A 25,393-nucleotide genomic window follows, 5' to 3' on the forward strand; every position below is an offset into this window, starting at 1 on the left:
TGCTCTCTGCTACGCTCTGTCACTTTAAGACAGGTGGAGACATGCGAGTGCTCGATACAGTGTATCTGCCTGTCTGTCTGTCTATGTGTGAGCGTGTGTGTGTGTGGTGGGGGAGTTAAGCTATGCATGGATGCTGATAAGAACACGAGAGGAGTACAAACCATTAAACCATTACAGCGTGTGTGTGTGTGTGTGTGTGTGTGTGTGCGAGTGAATGAAGAGTAGCTCCAGTTCAGTCTGTAGTCATTCAAGTTTGGGAGTCACAAGACAGACACACACAAACACACACACACACAAACTTCATAGACCAAATGCATTCCCTTAACCTAACCTTAACCATCTTAATCACATGCTCAACCCTCACCCTTAACATAACCCTCACTTAAAGCCAATTCTCAGTGTAACCGTAAAACCAAGTCTTAACCCTCAGAAAGTAATTTATAGCAGTGAGTACCTGCTACAATATCCTCACAGCAGGGCTGTCCCCCGTAAAGCCCTGGTATACTTCCGTGCACATGCTGCATTGCACGTCACATTTCACGGACCCTGGCATAGTCGCGCGTCAGGGTCCTGTAGTATCTCACTTCACCATCGGGTGACGGTACAAGTCTGGACGGAAACAGGACGCATTCCTATCACAGAAGAGGAGAACGATGCTACAGCTCCCACGGACACGTCTGGTTCAAGCGGCTCATCAGCTAAAAGGTCCGTCGGGCAGGGGAATCGGGGTGTCAGACGCCTCGAGGGTCGCCAGCTCAGGTGACTATTCTTGGTGACTGCTTCTTCTGTTCTGGCTTAATACTCCACCTACCGGTGGGGCACTCTTTGCATGCATCCTGCATGTTGAGAACGCAAAATGCATTATGCGCGTGACGTGCGTTGGGTCCGCACGTGCTGTGCGTGGAAGTATACCAGGGCCTTTAGTGTCAACCACAAGAATCATTAGTTGGTAAGATGTTGTTTATCGTTTAAATCGCAGGGAAAACTCTATTGGGAACCATCTTCAATGTGCTGAGGAAAAGTCGACTAGAGGCCTCAAATGACGACTGATCAACTAAAAATTCTTGGGCAGCCTTTCCTCACAATATCAAAATATCCTCAGAGTATTGGGTTTAAACCATAGTTTGTCGCCACAACCAAGACAAGTTTGGATGATGACTATCAGTCTGGCTCAGGTCGTCTGTCTGTCTGTGTAATCAGCTCTATTCATGGTGGAGAGTCTCGCCCACCATTGCTCCTTCTCTGTGAAAGCGCCAAACAGTGTCATCTGTACTTCAACATCACCATCTGACCACACACACACACACACACACACACACACACACACACACACACACACACAGTTATCGGCTGGCAATTATTCACATTGTGCTCTTTCACAGCAGCCTGAAGGCACAGACAGCTCCACCTGGGAGGCAGCGTGTGGACACCACGGCAGACAAACTGCCTCCATTTTGTTTCAGTGCGGTAATTACAATGACGTTCAAGATCGAGACCTGGTTGTGTTGAATGCATGAAGTGTAATTTACAGCAATTTGCTACGATTTTTAACAACATTTCAAACAAAGTGGGTCATGTACATGGTCTGCTGCGGCACTAAATCATTTATTGTGCTGCTGTAGCAGAGGAGCTGACACAAATGTAATTTCACATTACACACATGCTTGCTTGTGAATGTCCCAGTTTTAGTTTTAAGGCTTGAGCACACTACGTTATCGTACAAACACACAGAGGCTGTGTGAGGGCAGAGAGGGACACACTGGTCATGTGTATGAGCCCATGGATTTCTCTGTGTGGCCTACCAGGCGTCACAGCTAACAAACACCAGACACTGAAGGCATCAGTCTTCTCCCAGACTCTTATCCAGATTAAAAGAACTATCTCAGCAGACGACCCCAGATAACTTCCACTCACAACCACTCCCGTCCTTCTCCCCTCCTCGCTGACTGACCCACTGACATCATATGGAGGACACGGTGGTACGGCGGCCACAGAGAGTGCTCGGCAAAGTGTAATCACATTTCGCGCAGCGCCTAAATAACATCCCATTATGGTTCTTAACACTAAGACTTCTATTTTGTTTTGTTGGGCTGCTGATTCGCCGCTTTCTTGCCAAGTCAGTGTGAAAGCAAAAACACCCTTCAACACCCATGTGATGATGATGAGGGGGAGGAAGACGGAAAGGAGTAGACTGCCATGTTGTCATACGCTGCAGCACTTTGGCTCCGGTTTTCCGTGACCTGACATACTTCTTCTCTAACAGCAACACACGCTTTTGGTTGGTAGCATTCATCACGCCCTCCCTGTGTCTCTTATCGATAGACAGCCATATGAGACGCCTGCATGGCCTGTATCCTAATCTCTGGGTGCATGGTGTGCTCTACTGTGGAACACTCTGATAACTAGAGAGCAAAGAAGCTCCAAAAAAACATCGGAGGGAGTAGTGGAGGAACACTGTGCACTATGTTGTGTAATTCATGGTGATCACACTGAGCCGCCTGGTGAAGGAAAGACAAGTATTTCAAATTCTGGGAGAAAAATGTCCACATTTCACTGGAGCGACGGGCAACAGAGACGTGTTTATCTGGTCAAACCGCACCAACACCGCGAGCTACAGTATCTCACAAACGAATGTCAGAGAGGTCACAAGCCAAGGGATACCCGTGATTCCACAAAGACCAGTAACTTAACCCTGAAAGGCTTGTTTATCATGGAGACCCAATGCCAAAGAGCTTAAGCCATCTGGAGATTACAATATGAGTGGCAGCTTATGACCATAAATACCTGCACGCTGCAGCCAGAGAGTCTCTTTGCCTCCCCCCTCTTCTAGCCACGTAACACAGCAACCGCCAACAGAGCCTACTTTCCCCCAGTTCTTGGAAAAGACTGCTGCTAGTTACACAAACAAACGTGGATTTAACCTAATGCCCTCAGCTGGTGAGGACTGATGAAGTAGACTTGGTTAAAGGACATCACAGGTGGAGTCAGAAGGCTACAGTTAAATCCAATATCAAGTTATCTTACAAGCTGAAGCAAGAGTGTTTAAAATACAATACTGCAGATACACTTGCAGCCATCTCAGCAGCCACTGGTGTTAAAATGAGGCATTATTGCATCGTTGGTGCTTTACAAATGTAATGGGTTAGCTTATTATTTGACCAATCATGGCAGTGTACTTATACACATGTAGGTCATGAAACAGACCCGTGTCCTCTCCTCATTCCTGGAACTCTGCCTCGCTTTCGAAGCGAATGGTAAACGGTAAAACCACTGCTTTAATACATTTTACACATATAACACACCATGAGCCTGGAGCGCTGTTACACAGGCACAATGTGGACATGCATTGCATTTTACACCATGGGTAGATCAGGGGGTAGTCAGTTAAAAACCACAAGAGATCCAGATAGAAAAAAAATACCTTAAGCAAAGGTCTGGAACATCATTATGTCATTAGAACAAATGCTAAACATTTTATTGGACTTAACATTGGAGTCAACCGACTTTCACATCAAACTAATGAAATGGAAAAATAATATTTTTATATATAGATTAGAAAGCACTTTACATACACATGTAAAAATAATTTTAGGGACTAGACTCAAAGGTGTACACTGATAACATTAAGTTTGTTTCATTCTCAGATCACAGCATGTGAAGTTCCTTCTCTTCCTGGGGTGTGTGTGTGTGTATCTAACTATTGTTCACACAGGAAGCTGTAATTATGGCACAAAATACTTTTAAACACTGCCGTGTACTTAAGTTTGCCAGGACCCTTCAGTGTGAAGCTGCACATCTGTAAGGGCTGCAAATATTTCACAATAAAAGAATAAAATGAATGGATTCATGGAACTGAAAAAGCAGAATGCTTTTACTTTGAAACAAGCATGTCGCATTTGTGGCAGATATAGACGTTGAAACTGTGGTGAGAGATAATGTTCAGTTCATTTTGGTGACTAAAAATAGACGAGAGCTCTTAAAAAAAAGCTGCGTGGTTTCCTCACTTGAGACGTACCTGAAAGGCATGTCTCATATGGGAGTGTAAGAAAAAGCCGGCTGTTGAGTGACGCAGGAGCTCTGTTCATGGTGTTCATGGTGTTCATGGTGTTCATGCGTTCATGCGTTCATGTGTCATTTCACTGATAATATGATTAGTCTGCATTTCCTGGAAATGCTGTGCCAGTAATGACACAAAGGCTCCATCAAAAGTGTTTTATAGTAACAGGTCTGGGTCCAGATCCAGCACCGAGTCTGCCCATTGGTCATTTGGAACTTGGATCAACAAAGCAGAGCCATGAGTGTTGAGGTCCAACACAAAAACGTAAGACCATCGTCAATATTTCAGATTATTTTTTAGATTTTCTGTTACAATAAACAGAAAGCAAAACAAGATTTGAAAAAAAAAAAAACCATTAAAAGGTTATTCAACACTTTATTGCAGATAGTATTGAAGGCTACCACTTCACATTTGTGTGGCACAGTGGCACAGTGAGCTTGCCAGTGAAGATTGCCTAAATAGGAAACTCTCTCTCTCTGTCTGTCACATATTACATAACATGTGGGCAGTTGCTACCAGGATCTGTGTTCCAAACTGTCACGTAGAGCGGGGACATTCAATCCCTCACCGACAACAAGACAGCACAACAAAACAGCCGCCTTTGTCCTTGTATTCAGAGATTCCTGGGAATAAAAGGTGAATACAAATACATCTTTCATTATCACGTTGTTTGTTTTGCAGCCGTTTGGTCGTATCTGAGCAAACAGCTGCTTTTGAAATCCTCACTCTCCCCGGCTGTGAGGTGAGGCACTGAGTTTCTGTGGACCGGAGCCTTAATACAGATTGATTTATAATGCAAGCGGCTATACAAAGGAAACCACATCTAAAGCTAATGGTGATCCCCACGCGTTCATTGGTTACCTGAAACTTAAATGATAAACATACACGGCTCAGCTTGTGAATGCATTTAAATGTCCACAAGCTGCAGTTCTTTTTAGTTTGAATTTGTGAAGACGGTCAGCTTATTGTCATGCATCTGCTCTGCATTGTGTCTGAATAAAGGGGTGGCTTACTTTAAAAATGACCTTGAAACATCATCGTCATATTTTGGATTTATTAGGAGAAGCAAATGCAGCACTGAATGTACAACAATTGCACTTGTGGTCTTATTACGATTACTATGCTCGTTTCATCCATTTTAGATCAGCAACGAAAAGAGTCACGATACGGGCCTGTGAAATATAAACACTTCTATCCAAAGACAGGACTTGCAGGCTGACAACAGACACAGCCAGCCTCTCCATTCCTCCTGAGACAAAAGGGCACTTCCATTCTACCAGCATATGCGTGTGTGTGTGTGTCTTTCATGCTTGTGTGTTCTTTTGGCTCCTGTTCCTGATGGGCCCCAGATGGGTACGCAGGCAGGCAGCTCTGCCTTTTGGCTTTGACATGTGAACGAGTAGCAAGTCGGCCCAGGGTCACTGAACTGCACCTTTCCTCCTCGTCCTCCCACTGTCATCCCAACTCCCCAAGAGCCACAGGCACTCGCACAAATCCAACCGTTCTCTCTTTTCTTAGGCTTGTGATTGCAAATGCAAAGCCTTGCCTTGTTTTTTTGCAATGTGGATTGGCCTGTTAGAATTGTGCTTGAGTATTTCTGGTAAAAAGAAATCTGTCATAATGGCCTGCTCTCCAGCTCCTGCGTCCGTCTCACATGTCGCTGAATTGCATCAAACTACCTCGAAAATGAATGAAGTGGAGTCCTTGTATGAAGGCCCCTTTGAAGCCGGGCTGCCCACAACAGCTCGAACAAAACCTACACCCATCACACACTCCTCGTCAGCACAGCAAACAGCACCTCCGCAAATATCCTCCTTCATCCTTGTAACAAACGTGCGCGCACACACGTGCCTTTCAACACAACACAAGGCAGAAAAACACGACACAATATGCTATGTGGAAGTCTGCATGTTCTGATATATGAGTGATGAGGAGGATTTCCATCAGCCTATTTTAGGCACATTGGATGGTGACAGAAGATTTGGAATTTTTCTCCAGGGGAGGTGGAAAAGTCGCAGTACGTATGAAAGGTAAATGCAAATAAGTCCGACGTGTGATCACATGACCGAAACGTCCCTTCTGCTGTCACAATTTGGTTCTCTGGAAAAATAGAGAGAGATTGTGGGAAGAGCATGCGAGAGGAGGTCTGTGCGGAGTAGACTGACGAGGAAACTACAACGTGCCTGGACTTTGTGCAACAAACAAATATAACTTCAATCAAGGTTGGAAACAGCAACAAAACGCCCCCATGTGTCAATAGCTACTGGCACCATTTAGTGACATTATTATCCTTCTATAGTGGCTCTGACTTTCATGCCATCGAACACATATTTCTGCCAATATTCACACAACAGCGGTGGATGGAAAATAAAAAAACACCTACTGACGCTCTCACCAGACAATTGTCGCATTTAAATTTCCATCGCTGCAATGTGGACAAAACTGAAGCTGTAATTTTAACAATATTTTAGATGACAAGAGCGTTTGTCCCTGTCGTGATTTGACAATATAGCAGTGGCTGTGGAGCAAATTAAAGGCAAAAGTGTAAACAGCAAGCTGACAGTAAAGCCCACATTTAAAACACTTAAGTATTTTTCATTTAAACAATCCCTCAGACAGTCTTGTTTTCCAAGTTGTATAAACACAGGACCTGTATTTCAACCGTGCCAGCCTTTTTCCCCCAGTGTTTTTAGCTGCATGGGAAACATTTCAACGTTTCAGGAGAACGCTGTTGTGCTGACTGTTGCGGATTGGGCAAACACAAGACTCCATAGTGAGTTCCTAAGTAAGTAAGCAAGCAGTAACTGCCTAGATAATGGGACTCTGGGTGGAAAAAAAATAACTTTATTAGGTAAGGTACTGTCTGCCAAAGAAATAAGCCGCATGTTTTTAATTCATTAACAGCTGTTTCTGCAAAAATGTATCCCGCTGCACATACTGTATACATGCAAATTATACAGTCCATGAGTCTGCGGCTCATATTAAATTTAAGAATCTTCCAACTACTAGACTCAAATGTAGTTTTGCAGGTGCATCCTGTTTCCTCACTTTACATGACTTGATTAGTGTGAATGCAAATATGTCTTTGATTGAAAGAAACTGAGCTTTATTTATGTCTGAACCTCAGAGATAAACTTGAGCAAACGTGAGTTGTGGCATCTCCTGTGGGCCGTAAGTATCAAAAGAAGAGGGCTGGCGAGCACAGGAAAAAGGGAGAATACATATTCATGTTATGCTCTGTGTGCAAAATAATTGGCAATAAAAGAACACCTGGTTTGAAGAGTGACGAGGACAGAACGGCATTTTTTTTTTTTCATTTTTGGAAACAAAAACAGCTGCAAACAGCAGTGACAGAGCAACGACCAGTCTCTGCTTATTTTTTCCCCAGAAACCAACGCCTTTAGTGCATGAGAGGAAAAAAATGTGCTGCCCTACATTCTGAACTTGTGTTTATGTAAATAATGGATAACATCTCATGCCATCCAAGATGACATAATTACTGAACGTGCTCTAAGAGAGGAGGGTCAGATTTCCAGCCCAGATACCAGTTAATACACTTCGCTTTGGCAAATCCCCCACTGTCACAAACACATTTAACACACGCACACAATTTGACCCACTTCTAATATACGTGGAGGCAGAGGAAATCTGACCCTTCACCCAGTTATTACACTAATTACATATCAGCAGTGATATGAATTAAGACATCATCATAACAATGAGACTCTTATAGACCTCCACTTTACGGGGGAGTTCTATTGTTCTTCCGCTTTAGTCCTTCTCTCGTGCTGCAGCTTTTTAAAGCAGCCGCAAAACATCATGATTAACAGTGATGTCAAAGATTTTTTGAATAATTAGAGTATCTTGTAATGCAAAGCCTTATTTAGAGTCCATTGAGCACTGCGTCAAATCAATGGCAAATTAACTCCCCGTGCGGAGGAGGGCAATTAAATCAAACACAGGGAATATGGGTGCAGATTTTTTTTTTTCTTTTTCTTTCTAGTCTTAGAGCATTCATTTCCAAAAATGTTTCCTATATATTATTCGAAGGTTTAAAAATAGCCGGTGTGACACCAGTCATTCAGTCAATTCACAAGCACAGCTCATACTCCAGCATCGCACACACACACACACAGTAAAACAACATGTGAACATGTGGTACGTCGATCCACACTCTGCAGATGGTGACATGTAATATACATGGAGAGGGGCAGGGCTCAAGCCACACGGCAGCCTATACATTTGTTCCCCCATGATGCTTTGCTGCGACTGTATAGAGCTACTATTGAAACCAGAACAAAGACAAAAAAAGTCTTTTGAACTTACAAAAAGGCAACGGAAATAAAACAGCAATGTGCATTTGGCTCAAGTTTAAAATGCACAGGGAGGGTAAGTAAAGCTGGATATGATAAAAAAAACAATTGTACCGTGTGAATTACAATACAACCACAGAAAATACATTGGCCCTCTGTGTTTGCTCACTACCTTTGTTTACTGGTCTGCTGAGTTAAAACAAAGAGCAGTTGTTTTTTTTCTACTAAAGATGTCCCTTCTAGGATTCTCTTGGCAGCGAGGTGGGGATTGGAGGTCATTCTTTCTCTTTCTCACATGACTGCTGTGGGTTGCAGTCAGGATCACATGTTTAGCCATACAGACAGTGGCACCTGACTGAATAGGCTTTCTTTTTTATATAGGGGAAAACCACCACTCACTAGCCTGACTGCTGGAACAGTCATGAAAGAGTCTACAGCCTGGCCACAAAACTGGAGCCTGCTTTATGTACTTTAGCCAACCTCAGCTTAATTACCTGGGCTATAAATGGAAGGTTCAGGAAATGACAAATGCAGATGGAGTAGAGCTTATGTGTGGAAAAAAGACTGAATTGGATGTTGAAATCATTCTACTTTAATTATCATTTATGTGGAACGTCAGTAATACCTGAACAATTCACTAGGCCACGCCACTAACTTTTGAAACTTTAAGGCTGTTACTGTGGCAACGACAAACAAACAAACTGTAGGGCTGCACATTGACTGTTGCTAAGCCAGGTAGTCTGTCACATTTTTAGAGCAATATTTGCCGTACAATAAGTGTAGGCACGAGGCACTTTTTCTCTGAACAGACTGATGATTATCTACTCTTCTATAAGATGCAGACAGATGGGATGGAGTCAGCGCCACATAGAGAAGGGCGAAAGATACAGAGAGTGGGGGAGGAAGGGGAGTGTTCCGCCTGTGTAATCTGCCCAGAAACTAGCCACAAGCACAAACCAGAACCAATCTGTCAGGAGTTCCATTGGGTTTAGTGATAGAAACGACTGAATCGACTCTTATTATTCCAGCTTTCCACTTAAATGTGACATGCCTATTCAAATACTTGTGGGGGGAAAGACAGACGTACATGCTTAGTGTTGAGCACATTCATCCAAGTGTCACGAGTGCATGTTTTTCACACATGGGTGACAGCAGTAAAAATTCAAAATCCAACCTTAAAAGATTAAGGGTCATGCATGCTCACAGCTCCTACACACAGAGGACTAAGTGAATTGAGCCAATCATCGTGTGCTCTGGCAGTGACAGCAGGTAAGTGCTCATTAGGCTATTTTTTACTGAAACCTAAAGAAAATGTATGTAATCTCCTAGTTCGGCGTTACCATCTCAGGGAAAAATCTATGAGCAGCAGTCTCACATGATGTAGTCACTATTTATCCATCCACTAGGAGTTTTACTAAACTCTCAAAACCGAGAGTCTGTCCTCTTAAAAATCAAAACACCATCCCTCCGCTACCTCATTAAACCACTGAACATTCTGGGGGGGGGTTCTGCAAAATGCACTTTTCTTGGGCACTTCTAGGCATTTTTCAGCCATACTCCCAACAGGTTGCAACCTACTCCTGCCATTGTCAGTCTTGGCGTAACATGAACCACTTCCTTTGAATAGCATGCGACACAAGACGTACACAATTTGCATCATGCAAACTCATTTGGCAATGGCTTGACTGTAACAGACATTAATTTACACGCTAAAGTTATGCACTGCAGCTTCAAATATGGATGGAAATCCCCGTCTCTTTCCCACACACAGGAAATGCTTTCTGGTCTGTGGAATTAAGAAATTACAGACAATCCTTGGGATTCAATGCCAACGATGTTGAATGATGACCTGTATTCTGGTTCAATGACAGGGAATAAAGGACTGCCAAAAGGTAAATATATCACATGGTGCATGAGGGTGGGGGACTTAGGAATGGGACTTTGGTATTTCTGAGCACCGAAAAGGGGATTCAGTCTATGGAAGGAAGACAGCATCTTTGTGATTGGCAGAAAGACAGAGTTAAAAAAAACACTTGTGGATTCAGGAACCACACTGGAAACTAGGGCTGTAACTAACGATTATTTCAATAATCGTAACCCCATAATAAAAACTAAATTATGACTCTCTCAAATGTTTTGTTCAATAAGCCTTTCATCAAAATAGTTTGTGATCATTTAATAATTGCACGATCATCAATTAGTCAAAAAAAAAAAAAATGCAGCCCAAGTGGAAACAAGTAAAGAAGGTTTTTTAAAAATCAATGTGCACAGAAACCCATCACACTCCTGCTAAAGCAGTCACAAGAATTAAATGTGAGATGAATATAGTGAAATATAGCACGCAGGCCAATACAGTTGTAAAGCAGAACCCACTGAAGCTGCTCCAAACCACAAAAAGCATACATTCAAAACGCATAGCAACAGCGAAGGCGAGGGATGGTGGACAGATTTTGAAACATGGGAAACAGATGATGCAAACCATGAGTGAGTGGAGTGGGAGGAAAGGGATGAAAGAATAATGCAGCAATTTGCCCTCTTCAAGCAGCCACAGTGATCACATGATCCCATACACACAAGAGCATGTGCCGAGTTCACTAACACAAGGATTAGTTCACACGTGCACACTGTCTTTTAATCTGCTCCACTGACACAGGTTGACTGACAGAGGGAGGGGGGGAAAAAAAAGAAAGAAGAAAACCGAGAGACAAATAGATGGAGTTAACGAAAGGGAGGACTATAAAAAACAGAGCTGGGGGAGGGGGCAGCTTTGGAGTAAGTGGGACGAAGGGGCAGAGATTATGAACCGATGGATGAGACCAAGTTTGGACATGCTGTACAACAATCAAATCACGTCAAACATGCAACGTGATAATATATAATATATAACATATATATATAATATATAACATATATACATATATATATATATATATATATATATATCTTATCAGCTCTGCTGTGGCAGAGCCTGAGTCCAGTCTTCTCTCCTTCTCTCTGCATGGACATAGACTGATTGCTTGCTTTAAACAAAGGCATCAATGATAGTGGATTCTGCATCTTGGCCTTTAACAGAGGACTTCTCATGGCTTCTTTAATATTGCTCAGAAGGATGGACCCACTCTGCTGCCCTGCTCCGACCTCATCCCCTTTAGATGTGTTGTACTAAATCCAAGAGAGGGTGGGGAAAGGCGTCTCATCCAAATGAGATTTTGAACAAAGATGCACACATTTACTAACCTTTCATCCACATTATCTTGTTAAGAGACTTAGCCCAGTTGGCATGTGGGTTGTTTCACTAGTGTAACTTGGTAACACACAAACGACAAACAATGACAATCAGCGTATGCTTCAAACGTTTGCTGCGATGATGAGTAAGAGTGTGAGTTGATGATGCAGGAGTTAGACGTGGGGGCTTCGCCTTCTGTTTCCTCATCTCTTTCCTGCTATTGGAGAAAAACTACCCACTGTGATTGGACAAACAGCAGTGGTGTTTCCCCTTTTTCCCCAGCTGTACAGCTAAAAATAGAAGACCTAGTCAGATTTAGTCTAATTAAGTCTATGGTGTGTCTTCATCGAGCATCCTATTTATACCCCTTTATCTTCATCTCTCCCGTTTCCCTCTCCTTTAAGTAAGGATTAAGTTAGCTCACCTGCCAGCATGAAAAGCTACTCCAGTAAGGAGGAAGGAAAACAGAAGCATTTCTTCTGGAAACAGGTTGCAACTGTGGCCTCATCCAGTGGGAACAAAGTGGACGGAACAAGACTGACAGAATGTTGTTAAAAGGACCGGCTGAACAACATGTGTGGGAGGAACCCAAGCCTTTGTATTACGCTGCAGTACAGCCTGAACATACTGTACCGTACAGTCCCTGATTAATTTGAACATCGACAAGCACATTGATTTCAGTAGAACTGTTCTCATTTCAGTCAGTCGGAACCAAAACAACATTCGAGTCAGACAGCTCGGGCTTAAACCTGCTGACTAAGCCCACATGCCTGTCCAGCCTTATCCCGTTGGTTACAGTGTCCTCCGCAGAATGCTGTACAGATCTGCACTTTTGCATGATACGGGCACAACAGGAAGACGCCAAGGTAATAATGAGTCAAGGGTCATAAGAACGAGATGAGATGTGAGACTTCACACGGGCCCTTCTTAACTCCTGTCTTGGGAACATACTGTATGTGTGGGAATAGATCCTAAAGGTTTGTCGAGTAAAACAAAAGCGACCACTGACTCTACAGTCTCCAAGAAATTGACAGCAAGCCAATAGGACTGCCAGGATTTATCTAGAACACCAGTTCTAGATAAATCATCTCTAAAGAAACTGTTCTAATCTCAAATTACTAACACTAATGCTTTCAACAACTTTAGACTCAAAAGCTTGTATTGCAAGATGCGGCTATGTGTAATGTTTACAGTATTTTACTGTTTTACAATGTTTTAGTAATTTATGAATTTGATAATCACCAAGTGGAAAACTGACGACAGCAAAGGAGACTGCACAGTTTTGTCCACACTGACACGCACCTGCGCTCCCCCCAGTTGTTGTGGAAGCATCGGAGACGTGACCACCTCCTGAAGTGGTTTGGCAGATCGGATAACAAGCCGTCCTAGGGTAGTTGCCTGATGTAAAGGGGAACAAGCTTGGCTGTTAGGGACTGCCATCAGATGGCCTTGGGGGGGTAACTGTTGGGGCAGCAGCAGTGGTGGTGGAGGTGGTGGGGCATGCCCCAGCACGTGTGCCTGCTCTAGCTGCGCTCACCAGACCAAAGATCAAGTCCCCTAAGCTGCTTTTCTGAGCCAAGAAAAGCTTTCAAGTCATCACGTTGATCAGAACAAATGGTTCCAGTTATACACCCTGCAGCAGAGCCTGAGAATAGGCTGCACTTACTCGGCAGACAACAGAAAGCCTGGTGAAGCAGTTTGGCTTCCTTCAAGGAGCCTCGTCACGGCCACAGAAAATGTAGCCCAGGTTTATTCATGTCTGACTGTGCGTACGACCCCGAGGCTGCAACAACAGCAGTGAGGTTATAGCCCAGTGGTTCAAAGGAATGGAAAATCTTCAGTTCCAACAGACGTGCCATTTTGAAAACATTTGATACGTTTTCTCAATCATGTTCTGAAAAATACTGGCTGAAAACAGCCCTGTAGCTGCAATAGTTTCATTTAGTTATATATGCATATGTATCATTTTACGATGCACTCAATTCTGAACCATACAGTAAATCCTGATGTACTCTTGGCAGCAAGAGAAAGAGAGACCTTCCACCACACAGTTGGTCGCAAATGAGGTGTGACTATCTTAATTTACCATTTCATACACCACTATGCCAAAATGAATCCCCAAAGAACAAAGCATGTGGATGCTCCTTACCAGCCACACAAGGACAACAGGCTCCTGTCTCTAATGGGCAAGAGCGAACCTTTTTAATATTCCACAGGCAGACGCTGAAAGGTGTTCAGCGAGCACTGTTTGCCAAACTCTGCTCATAAAGAGTCAAACAGAAAAGCTAATATTGTAGACTAGTATTATAAACAATATTAAAATAAATAGTTACAGCTGAGTAGGAAGGTAAATAATTGACCATTTTGTGGACTTGCTTTAGCAAGTAAAGGCTTACTGTATTGATTATCCATAAACAAAGCTATAATCCAAAGGGGGAGAAAACAACAGCCATGAAACTAAGCCATGAAGTACTTTAGTCTTTGCAGTAAAAAACCTCTCCATTACAAAAACAAAGCAAACCAACAGCTAAGTTTGTTATCAAGATGTTTAAAAGAAAAAAGTCTAATGGGGAGAAGGCTGTGAGATCAAAGCAGCGAAATACTTGTGTGGGCAAACAAGCGTTTAACTGATACACCCCACTAAGGTTGTGCAATTTAGTGTTAACATGTGGAATTGCAAAAGGGTCGTTATGAGGTACATGATCAAAGAGGGAGAGCCTCTTCATTATCTGGCCATAATGCACAATGTGAGCATCTACAATGGGAGACTTTTCCTTCCCCCTTTTTTGGCCCCTTTTATCCGCATCCTGTGGCGTCCGCTGTTACGCAGAGTCTGCTTGTCACAGAGGTTATCAAGACCCGTAGTAGCCATGCAAGGCAAATTGTCTCGCCGGCAGCAGATATACAGGGCTGATAAGTGGTCTGAAAAAACATTCAGACTAGACCATAAAGGGGCTGCCTCCCCTTTACAAGACTTGGAAGTCTAGTGAGATGGAACGAGTGCTGTTGCTACTGCTGTTGTAGAATCATAGTATAAGCCTGACACACTTGGGTAAACAACTATGCCTAATACATACAGCTTACAGTGGGACATGTGGTTAAAGGGGAAGGGAATTGGATTAATAGCTGGTAAAGGGTGGGTGGGTGGGTGGGATTATTAATGATTCTGACTTTGAATGTCCATCTAAAAAGATGAATTACCATTTTGCTTCTTTCTTTGCTACTGGAAATTCAGATTAGTTTTGTAGTATTTAACGACAATGTGACCACACCTTGATCACTTTGTCAATCTGAAATCGAAGACAACGGAGAGGTGAAAAAGGCAGGCTGTCAGTATGTGGATCAGGTACAGTGCAGTGTGGTACGGGAGAGCCTATACTCCCTGCCCACTCCGATCTGCTGCAGTTCACTCAAAGTCTGCACAGCTGCATAGATCAGCTGGGTGGAGCAAGGAGATGCAAGTTTCAGGGGATGTTGTATACATGACAGGAATGAAAACTAATGCTGTCAAATACACAAATGGATGGGTAAATCACCTTGGTAGTCTCCCTTTTTTTTATATTTGGCAATATCGGTTTTATGATGCATTGAGGTCCATTCCACTGCTTAATTAAAAGATCTATCTAATGGTTCATAACTCTGCAGCAACCATATTTCAGTGCTATGCCACCATCATCAGGCAACACTAATTCCTTCTGTTCTGCATCTACAGACTTTACTAGAGTCAGCACTAATTGGCAATATAATAAAATCACTATCACAACTTTTTACATTGTTTTTTTTTACTACCTTACAAGTTAATGAACAGTGCAACCAAACTATTTCCCTATGTAAAAACATAGCCCTGAAATTATAAAAATAATATAAATATACATATTTGTGCCAAGTACATTTGACAAGTACACCCAGTCTCAGATTGTTTTCCTAATTGACTCAAAAAATCTAAACAACAGTGCGGACATTTGCAAGGTAAAACAGGCACAACCTTTTCCATATAATGGAGATGGGGTGGGAATAAGAAATCCACAGCACTGCCCATAGTTCACTATGATTGGTTGATCACTGTTTCTCTAGGGTGGACATTTAGCGTACAGGCAAATAATGTGAAACACACAGCAATAGATAGAATGTGTCCTATAGACGATACTATAATCTCTCTGCTTTGGCAGATCATTAACCCGTTCTAGTCCTTCACGATCTAATATCGCCCATCCCTACCACAGACACAAACATGTTTGAATGCGAAAATGAGGAAGAAATGTGTCAAAAAACAGTGTTACAGGAACAAACAACTGTTCTGGCACCTTTTATTGAAATGCGTTTGTGTGGGTGGGACTCTGGGGGAAAAATAAGCAACCCTGGATGGGTGCCGCAATCTGTCGAGGCCAGTCAGTAGACCAGCTGGTCTTGCGGGGCATCACATAGAGTATATGCACCACAATGACACATCAACTCTTGTCTATATTTAACTCTCTGGATGCCTCTCCTTCCAATGTTCTCATCCTTTTAGCAGAGGCTGCCAGGGAGAATGGTGAGAAAAACAGGCTGAGGTGATATGTAATTACACTGAATAGATCCATCCTCCCACATCCTTTCATTGTACCCACACCCCCTGAGATAATGAAATGGAGGGTAAGCTTTTTTTTCTGTTTACCATAAATCCTTTATGTCTAGCCACTCTTATTTATGGTGTTGAAGACAACCCTTTACAGCTAGACTCAAAGTCACTGAACATGGACACCAGCGAGCGACCTATGTCGGTGGTGGCCTCAATCTGATACAGGCTTCAAAGAAACCAGTGTTCACTCTCTTGAGAGGCTGATATGGAAAACCATCATAACCTGAGGTCTCGTTGAATACCCCACATCTCTTTCACTAGATAGTATCATGGATGCAGAGATACAACTCACTATAGAACTACACACTGTACATGCTTTAAAGACACTGAAGGGACATTTTGTGAAGCTATAGCGTGCTGATCAAAAAATAAACAGAAATAACACAACAGTTGCAAAACACAAAAAGGTGCAAAGAGTAATTGGGAATCGTTAACTGGACACAGTTTAGTCCACCCCTTACTTTACTTTTCAGGACCTGTTGAGCAGGAAGCACTAATTTGCAGAAGGGCAAAAATCTTGTTGAGCAAAACAAAAGGGCATAATTGACTGATTCACATATCAGGGCAGGGCTTGCATGAGCTTGCAGGCTGTACTCTATGATTTTAAAGGTCAAGGATTTTGAAAATGTAATGCCAACTTACCTATTCTTCTCTAGTTCATTATGTGTGGACCTACAAAGACAGAAAACAGAGTTTATCAGAGGGAAAAAGGGACAAACAGACATTTTCATGCTCAACGCACTCAGGGCATAACCTCCTGGAAAGGCAATACACTCTGGGTAAATAAGGTGTAGTTCTCTGATAGAAACAATATGAAGAAGACTAATGGGGGCAGTGAATGAGCTTGTCCAGAATTGATTTGTTAACTTATTAATTAATCCCAAGTGAAACAAACTCTCGACCTAGAGCGGTGGACCCTGCACACTAACAAAATGTGACAGCCAGGCCTGCACTGTGGCATTATACAGCCTCTTCTTCAATAATGCACAACACAACTCTGAGGGTGTGTGTTTGTGTGCACGTGCATGCGTGCGTGCGTGTGACATTGCAGCCACTTATGCTCACTTAAGTTTTCACACACGTATACACACACACACACACACACACACGCACACACATCTCCTCTGCATGCAGCACCCAGGGTTCAGCGCTCTGTTAATAATGTAAAGTGAATCAGCTGGTCCCTTAGTGCGTCTTTGTGTGGCAACATACTGAGCATACATACAAGCCCTACCTCTAAAACTTCAATGGCCGTGTTCCCATCCACACAAACTGCACTCCACCTCACCTCGGGGGTACAGGCTGTGTGTATGTGTGTGCATGTGTATTCGTTATCATTTTAGAATCTTTTCTAGCATAAACACTGTCCTTGTCAGGTCCAGTAATCCTCATGGGGGCCAAAAACTCAGTTCTAATTGCGCAAAACTTGGTTTAAGCATAGGAAATGGATTAGCATTGACTGCTTATGGTTTGAGTTGAAAACAAAATTTGTTTCGGCTGTCCAAATGAATGGAGGTCCAAGCAGTGTCCTAAAAAGAAATGCTGCTTAAACTCTCGCGTGAGAGTTTGAGCACGAATGTGGCTGCATCCGTACTACTGCGTTTTCATTTGAAAACAGTGTTTTCAAATAAAGACAATAATTTCAGCTCAGTATCTGAAGTCTGCATTAATACTAAGGCACCAAAGAGTTTATATCACATAGGCATTCAGTCACACTGAGCATGCACATTCTGGTGTAAACAGCAAGCCAATTCTCTCCTCTGTAGTCATTTGCTTTGTTTCAGAAATGACTACTAATGTGAAATAACAAAGGTGGAAAGTAAGAGCAGGTATTTCTGTTTTAAGACTGATGACAAGGTGAACAGGAAACAGAAAGAAAGAGCTAAGTGAGATTTTCATTCATTCATTTCAATCAGAAAGTAAAAGCAGGAAAAGAAGTCTTCGTTTTAAGAGTCTCTCTTTAAGTCTGTCCAGATTAAAAAGCTGCTCCGAGTTTTCAAATAAAAAACAGAGCCAGCACCATTTTCAAACTTCTTCGTTTTTGGGAGTCTAAAACGCCATGGTAGAATGGACAGCAGAACTATCCAGAGCAGAATTGATGTATTTTTAAATGAAAAAGTGGATGTAGCAAGTGTGTGTGTTGTGTGTGTGATAGAATTAGGTTCAGGTTAAGATAAAGTTGGGTTAGTAATTTAGTTGAGGGACTGCATGTGTGTGTTTCCCTATATCGTGGGTTTGCAATTCTGGTATACAAGTATACTTTACACATCAGCTCAGCTGCCATCTTGTTGATATTGACGCAGGAAATATGGAGTAAACAGGATAGAAGAAAGTGGGGGGAAATGGGTAAAAAGGGCTGATACAGGGGGACTGTAGATACGTCTGAAGCTGTGGTTCAGACTGTAAAACTGGCACCTCAGAGGAAATTACATTTTCAAGTTTAATTATTCACACCAGTAAAAACACCATATGTCACCATTAGAATACATTACTCTTCATGTCGCTGGGTATTACATTACATGTCATTTAGCAGACGCTTTTATCCAAAGCGGCTTACAAAAGTGCATTTAAACATTTGGGTACATATAAGAGCTAGAAGTAAGTAAGAGCTTCAAGTAGAACAAACAATTAAGTGCTAGTCATAAGTGCGATGTACAAGTTTTTTGGTTTTTTTTTGTCGTCTTAGTCGGGTATTCAAGACTTCGTTTTGAGTCAAATGTGGCAGTATATTTGATTCAACATGACACGTTCTAGGGCCAGATTGAGTAGCCGCTATCACAGCAAAACACAGGGATCACACTGGCCATTTCCAGAAGATCTGCAAGTGCTCACATGCCTGCTCCTGACAGCTTTCAACTTACATATTCTAATACCACATAACAGTCATGCATGGCTGTGCCCTGCATCATATCAGCCACACACAAAAAATAAAGATCACAAAAAAGCTAAACCTGCTAGATCATTATTGTTCAACCTGTACAAAATGTCGTCCTAAAAAGTGGACATATGGGTTAACTCCTTGGTAAGGAATATGCAGGCTTTAAATGAACATATACAGCATTTTCTAATAGCAGTCAATCCCTGGATGGCTGTAACTGACTGTGAGCCAGTCATTTGTTCACAGAAGTTGACTCCTTTGGAGTGCATTATTTGCGTCATCAGCTGTCACTGTGCATGAAGTTTGTGTTGCTTGGTAACCAATAAACCAATTTGTAATATTTTCCAAACTTAACTTGGAGCATTTCACCACAGTGTGATACAGTATGGTGTAAAGTAGAGTTCACTTTTCACATGACTATTACTTGGAGATGATATTTTAACAAAGTAATGTGAGGGAAGAATACAATGGTAGCATGGTATCAAGCAATCTATCAATTATTTTTTACTTCCTTTATTTAAATCCATCTTTGGGAACTGCTTTGTCACTTGCATTGGTCTATTCGTATAAAAACGTTCCGTCCTTGGTTTAGTCCTGGTCCAAGTCATGCTACTGTAAGACTCCACACATACACTACATCATAGTATGACTTCTTGTTTTAAGCGATCAGTCTAAGTCAGCTTCCTACCATATGCTTTTTATCAACACAAACCTGTCTCCTTTCCTCCTCACTCAGATATCTGAGTGTCTGTACTGCAATAACAAGGCAATACAGATTATAAACTGGCTCAAGGCCACACACAACTGCAGCAATTTTTCCCATACATATATACACATATATATGTATGTATGTATGTATATGTATATATGTATGTATATGCATATATGTATGTATATGTATATATATATATACATACACATGCATACATACATATACACACATACAAACAGAGTGGGTCAATGAGATAAAGCAACCCTGCTATAAACAGCAGACAAGATAGGACAGAGTCAGATAAGCTCATCACTTTAAGCCTCAACACGCCACGGAGAAGTAAGCTAAAGCAGGAGGAGGCTCGTGCCAGGAAGAAACTGAGCATTTAACCAAAAATGTAAACAATAAAAACAAATGTGTTGAACACTGATTTATCATAACCTCTACAAGCTCAGATGAACACCAACTGTAATATTTAATGACACCATCATTTATCAATAGTAAAAAGTCTCATCATACATTTCTGTCATTATGAACACCCAATCTAAAGATGACTCTCCAGCTGCAGAGTAATGCACGTATTTCTTTGGACAGCGTAATCTGACAATGCGAGTTGGTCATAATGGATTGCAGCTTGGACTAAGTAGCATGATTTCTCACCAATGCTGGCAAACAATGAAAAGGACTGTTGAATTTAAAAAGTACACCCTGTGGTGAGACACACATCAAACACGGAACTCCAAATAAGGCTGTTCAGCTCCAAAGGGAATGAAATAGACAGCATCACGATATGAGGCTGTTAAATGGTGTTAGATGCTAAATGGTGTTTTCTCACCGAGTAAATTGTGAATGCTTCTCTGGGGTAGTTTTCCTCAAGCATTTTCTTATGAATTTAATTCTTCATTAAAGGAGTAAATTTATCGGAAAACATCATTGGTTGATACTTTCTAATACAATTTCCCATGTAGGACCAACTGCAGAAAGCATTACAAATATGGCATTAGACCTACAGTGTATCTGACTGTTGCTATGCAGAATTAGGCAGCATTCAGCACTTATGATGAGTAATATGTTGTTCCCGTTTGTGGCCTGTTTCTGCATTAATATTAAAAGGCTCAGAAAGAGAGGGAGTGTGGATACTACTATTTGACGTATGGCCGCCAATGAATAGATACATGTAAGCAGCCTAGCACTAAGAGAAAGCACAGTGCCAGTGGGCCTTAACTTGAGGGAATCTCCATGCTTCGCTGACTACTAAATGCGAGTTCCTGTCATCAGTGAATGCAGTGCCCTCAAGGGCTTTAATCTGTGTGCTACATAAAAGAGGACACTACAGAATAGTTAACTCAACACATGTTCCACAATCAGCTTTGAACCATTACATGCACAACATGTATCAAAGCTTGTCTCAATCAAATGTATAAAGGGTAAGGCAGAACTGCTCTAGTCCAAACTGCATTGTGAGTCCTGAAAAAGCCTCCACGTAGTCACCTTTGGATGTCTGCAAACAACACTGTCCATAAATAGCAGCTTTTCTTCTTCAGGGAATAAGACGAAACTACCATCCCTCTCCCACAGCGTAGAATACGCAAACACATCCAAATGAATTGCATAAATAACACCAAATTCTTAGAAGCCAGTCACTATTAAATTTGGTAAAGCATTTTTCGTTTACTTGAGCAGGGACGAGCAGGAAACTATAACAGAAGAGGTGACTTTTTACATTTCCGGGCAGTCACTTTCACGACGGTCCCTAACCTTAGCCACTGCAGTCCGTTTGACAATCAGCTGATGAAAAGCCAGCAGAGCCACAAACACCACCTCCCCCCGTTTTATTTGCACACAATGGTTGTGAATGCCCCATACGTTAAATGTGAATTAATATATGTTATTGTAAACCTTGTTTACAGTGACATTCTCGGATCTTGTGACCCTGTTTATTGACAGCTCTGTACAAAACCTAAATATATCGCCGACAACAAATACACATTTACAACAGTCATGCACGACAGAGAGCAGTGTCTTACCTGTTGTGGTTACTGCTGAACTTCTTATTGCGGAATTTCCTTTGCCTCTGGTAGTTTGTGTCCTGATTTGAAGGAAACGTGGAAGCGTATCCATGTTCGCACTCTGTTGGATGAAAACATGTGATTATCAGTCAGCCGTGGACGAGTTCACATTTGAAACTACTTGTAAGATTTCCTATTTTTTGAGCAGTCAGTGAAGGAGACGTGAAGGGCGAATACTGAGTATTTTGTTCAACATTCGCATAAATAATTACCTCTGTCTCTCCTCTCAATATATTCCGCTGCTTCGAGTAACCGTTGGATATTAATCAGCTGAATGGCCGTCATTCTTTCCTGAGGCTAACCACCGCGGTGAACGTTAGCTTATTTGCTCCCTTCAGGGCTTAACGTCAGCTCTGCAAAGGGCAGCGACGACGGGAAGCTTTTGCAAAAAGGGAAGACAGTGCATCAATTGTTGCTGAACTGAATTATACTTTTAAAAAAAAGAATATATACATATATATATATATTCTCGTTTAGTCTCTTCGCTGGCTCAACAGCAGCCTTTGTCGAAAGCAGTGGGGGGAAATCCAGTATTTCACGGCTAGCAAGCTACAGTCAATCCGTGCCAGGTTATTTTTGTAAGAAAAGCGTTAAAACGATTGTATCAAAGTATTAAAAGTTGCCAGAAAACGCGGTATTGATGTTTCTTCTTACAAAAAGTATTAAAAACGATACAAAACTTCCCCCGAGGGAGCGCAGAGTCAGCGAAGTGACTGCCGCCGCTCGTTTCCTCTGCTCTCCTGTTTGTTTACCTAGCTGCACAGCTGAGAGGCGTGCACCGAGCGGAGGAGAGGCCGACCCGCCCGCGATGCATTGTGGGAAATTGAGTGTGTGCGCGTGTAAACTGCTGTCAAACACGTATACAAATAAATAGTTTACTCTTTACTCTAATTTACCGATTTAAACTTAAACCCGGATTCGTTCATGTTAAAAATGCAACGGGTTATTCCATGGGTCAGGGTAAATATGAAGTCTTACATTACATTACTATTGTGACACCTGAAAATAACTTTAAAAACATTTCAGATGATAGGTTACCAAATTATTCAACCTTGTTTTCAAATCACAGATCAGTCATTCTTTTGCTTTGACAAGTTAAGAGCCTTCATTCGGCCCTAGATATGTAAAAGCACAGGTAATAACTAGTAAGCAAAAAATATTATGACAATAAAATGTAATCATATATACCATGTCAACAGTGTGTAATTACAATTTATTATTGTTGATGCTTTTTTTTTTTAGTTAATCACAAACAGGATGAAGGCACACACATCCACAAAAAGAGCTATAGCTGATCAAAAGAATCAAACTTTGTCATTCATTTATTTATTGCAATGTAAACAAAATCTATTGTCGATTTTTTTTTTTTTTTTAATGAAGCTACTGATATAGTCTACTCATCTATGTGGTTTATAACTCCCCCATGGGCATTCACACCACTCCTCTAATATCCTACTAATCCCATGATTCACCGGGACCTTGAGGGTGTTCTTGCCAGCCGAAGCCAGGCCCAGCAACACGTGACGTCACAAACGACCGGGCGTCTGATTGGTGGACGCCTTTGACAGGCATGGGGGGTTGAGCTCGCCGCTGGCCAACGGCAGCGGAGCTTTGCGCCATGTGGAAACCAGTGCGGCACACCCACAAATAGTAGGAAGCAAACAATCGAGAACGAGAAAGAGGAGAAGAAGAAGAAGCAGAAGCAGCGGAACCTGCAAAACTCCCACGTTACATCATAATAGATACATATCTAAGAGGACGCATTTGCACGGATGCGCGATTTTATGCACGAAAAGGTGCACACGGAAGCGATGGGAAAAAAGAGCATTTTTTTATGTTTATGCAGATATGATTATAAATAAAGCACGGCTTATAATATAATAAGCATTATAAATACGTTTACAAATCATTGCACTTCTTGAAATAATAATCTGTTACTTTCAAATCTGGATTTACTTGCATTTAAAAGACACCATGCCATCTACACGCAACCCTGTATCCAGTCGCTTAATTCCTTTAAAATCCCCTTCGAATAATACATTGTGCAGACGGATATACATTAATAGACATATTAATATAATACATATAAAGGATCGATTGATGGATCAGCTGTGACCAGGTGGGTTTTTGTTTTGGCCTATAAAGTTTGCTTTTTTTCCATCGAGTCTGCAGAGGCACAATGACATCATCCTTTCACAGAGTTGGAGGGCGCTGCAATGTGGTCAGATTTATCTCTCTCTCACACACACACACACACACACACCTCATCATTATGTCATATTGCTTTATCTATGCTGCTGAGGGAAATAACTGATCCTGATGTTAAGAGTTGTGCATACGGCAAAGCGCTGCACACCACGAAGCACCACACGATGCAAAATTAAAAAAGGGGAAAAAAAGAAAAACAATCACGTTTTAAGACTACTTCGAAAAAAAAGCAGTGAGTAAATGACTGATATTAGTCTGGTGCCCGGTGCTTACAGCAGACAGTGGTGCTTAGTTGAATGAACTCAGCCTTTTGTTGTCTCAGACTGTTGACAATGAAGTCTTGTTTTTCCCTGAAATTTAGATGCAAATGAAAATAAATGGGGAGGGTTGGGAGGGGGGAATCAAACGCAGCACAAATATAAACTCACTTCCGTCCTTCCTCTCGGCGCTCTCAAGGAACCGAGCAGCCTCCAGCAGAACTTGAACATTTGTCAAAAAAGTGTTGATCTGCTCCATGTGGGAGTCTTTGGAGTTGAAGACGTCATTGAAGGGGCAACTAGACATCTCCAAATCCTGCCGGTCCAAGAGAGACGCCTCGGAATCGAAGAAGAACTCCTCGCTCTTCAAACTTCTCCTCTGCGTCTCACTTTTGGCCATTTTTCTCCCTCTCGGTTTGCGTGGTTTGTGTCCTGAGCGCAGTAAACAGTGTGGTGCAGCTATACCAGTGAACGCTGCTCTTGTCAGATGGCTCCTCTTTTCCTTTTTTCTCTTTTGTGAATGCGGGGTGTTTAATGTGGAGCAGTGGCCAATGTCAGCGGATGGTGGTGCATGGGAAAAAAGAGAGCCCGGCCCCCCTCTGTCTGAGGAGTCCGCATGGTCCCTGTGCCCGCCTGGTAAACAGGTCCTTTCATCATCAGAGGTGGAAAGTACTGAGATTTTCTACTCAAGTAAATGTACCACTATTTTGTAGTAAAAATATAGTAAAAGCACTCGTCTAAAAATGTATTCAAGTTAGAGTAAAAAAAGAAAAAGTACAAGGGGACACAAATCTCACATTAATTAGCTTTTAATTATGGCAAACCCTTACCTTTTATCCATATTATTTCTGAAAGTCTGGATAGCAAACAAACAAAAATAGGAAAATTGAATGTCATTCAAATCAGATTTTCATTTGTCTCATACCCCACTCATCAAAATAAAACTCCCCTTTTTTCTCAAGTCTCAATATGGCTTATTTTCCTCTAAATATCAACATCATTACAAAACTGACATCATGTTCTATTGAAGATTACCTGAAATTGGCAATTAAGTC

At 41.9% G+C, this 25,393-nt stretch overlaps 1 protein-coding gene and 1 long non-coding RNA gene across 3 annotated transcripts in view; one reads left to right on the forward strand and one right to left on the reverse strand.

Moving 5' to 3' along the window:
* mxi1 (max interactor 1, dimerization protein) overlaps positions 1–24,909 on the reverse strand; it is a 31,173-nt gene extending 6,264 nt beyond the window's left edge. Inside the window, exons 1-3 of one of the 2 annotated variants that reach the window (XM_044028335.1) lie at positions 24,510–24,909; positions 21,832–21,934; positions 16,857–16,886 (exon numbers count right to left, since the gene is read on the reverse strand). In XM_044028335.1, the coding sequence (XP_043884270.1) occupies positions 16,857–16,886; positions 21,832–21,934; positions 24,510–24,738 (362 nt within the window). In that variant the 5' untranslated portion in view covers positions 24,739–24,909. Of the gene's footprint in view, positions 1–16,856; positions 16,887–21,831; positions 21,935–22,085; positions 22,640–24,509 lie in introns of those variants that run through there. The other variant, XM_044028336.1, reaches the window with a different exon arrangement.
* Positions 4,572–7,343, forward strand: LOC122771044. The gene is made up of 2 exons (XR_006360578.1): positions 4,572–4,693; positions 5,200–7,343. It is a non-coding gene; the product is annotated as an uncharacterized LOC122771044 (long non-coding RNA).
* Positions 24,910–25,393: the final 484 nt, after the last annotated feature.

This window comes from Solea senegalensis, linkage group LG6 (genome assembly GCF_019176455.1).
Source record: "Solea senegalensis isolate Sse05_10M linkage group LG6, IFAPA_SoseM_1, whole genome shotgun sequence".
Lineage (NCBI taxonomy): Eukaryota > Metazoa > Chordata > Actinopteri > Pleuronectiformes > Soleidae > Solea > Solea senegalensis.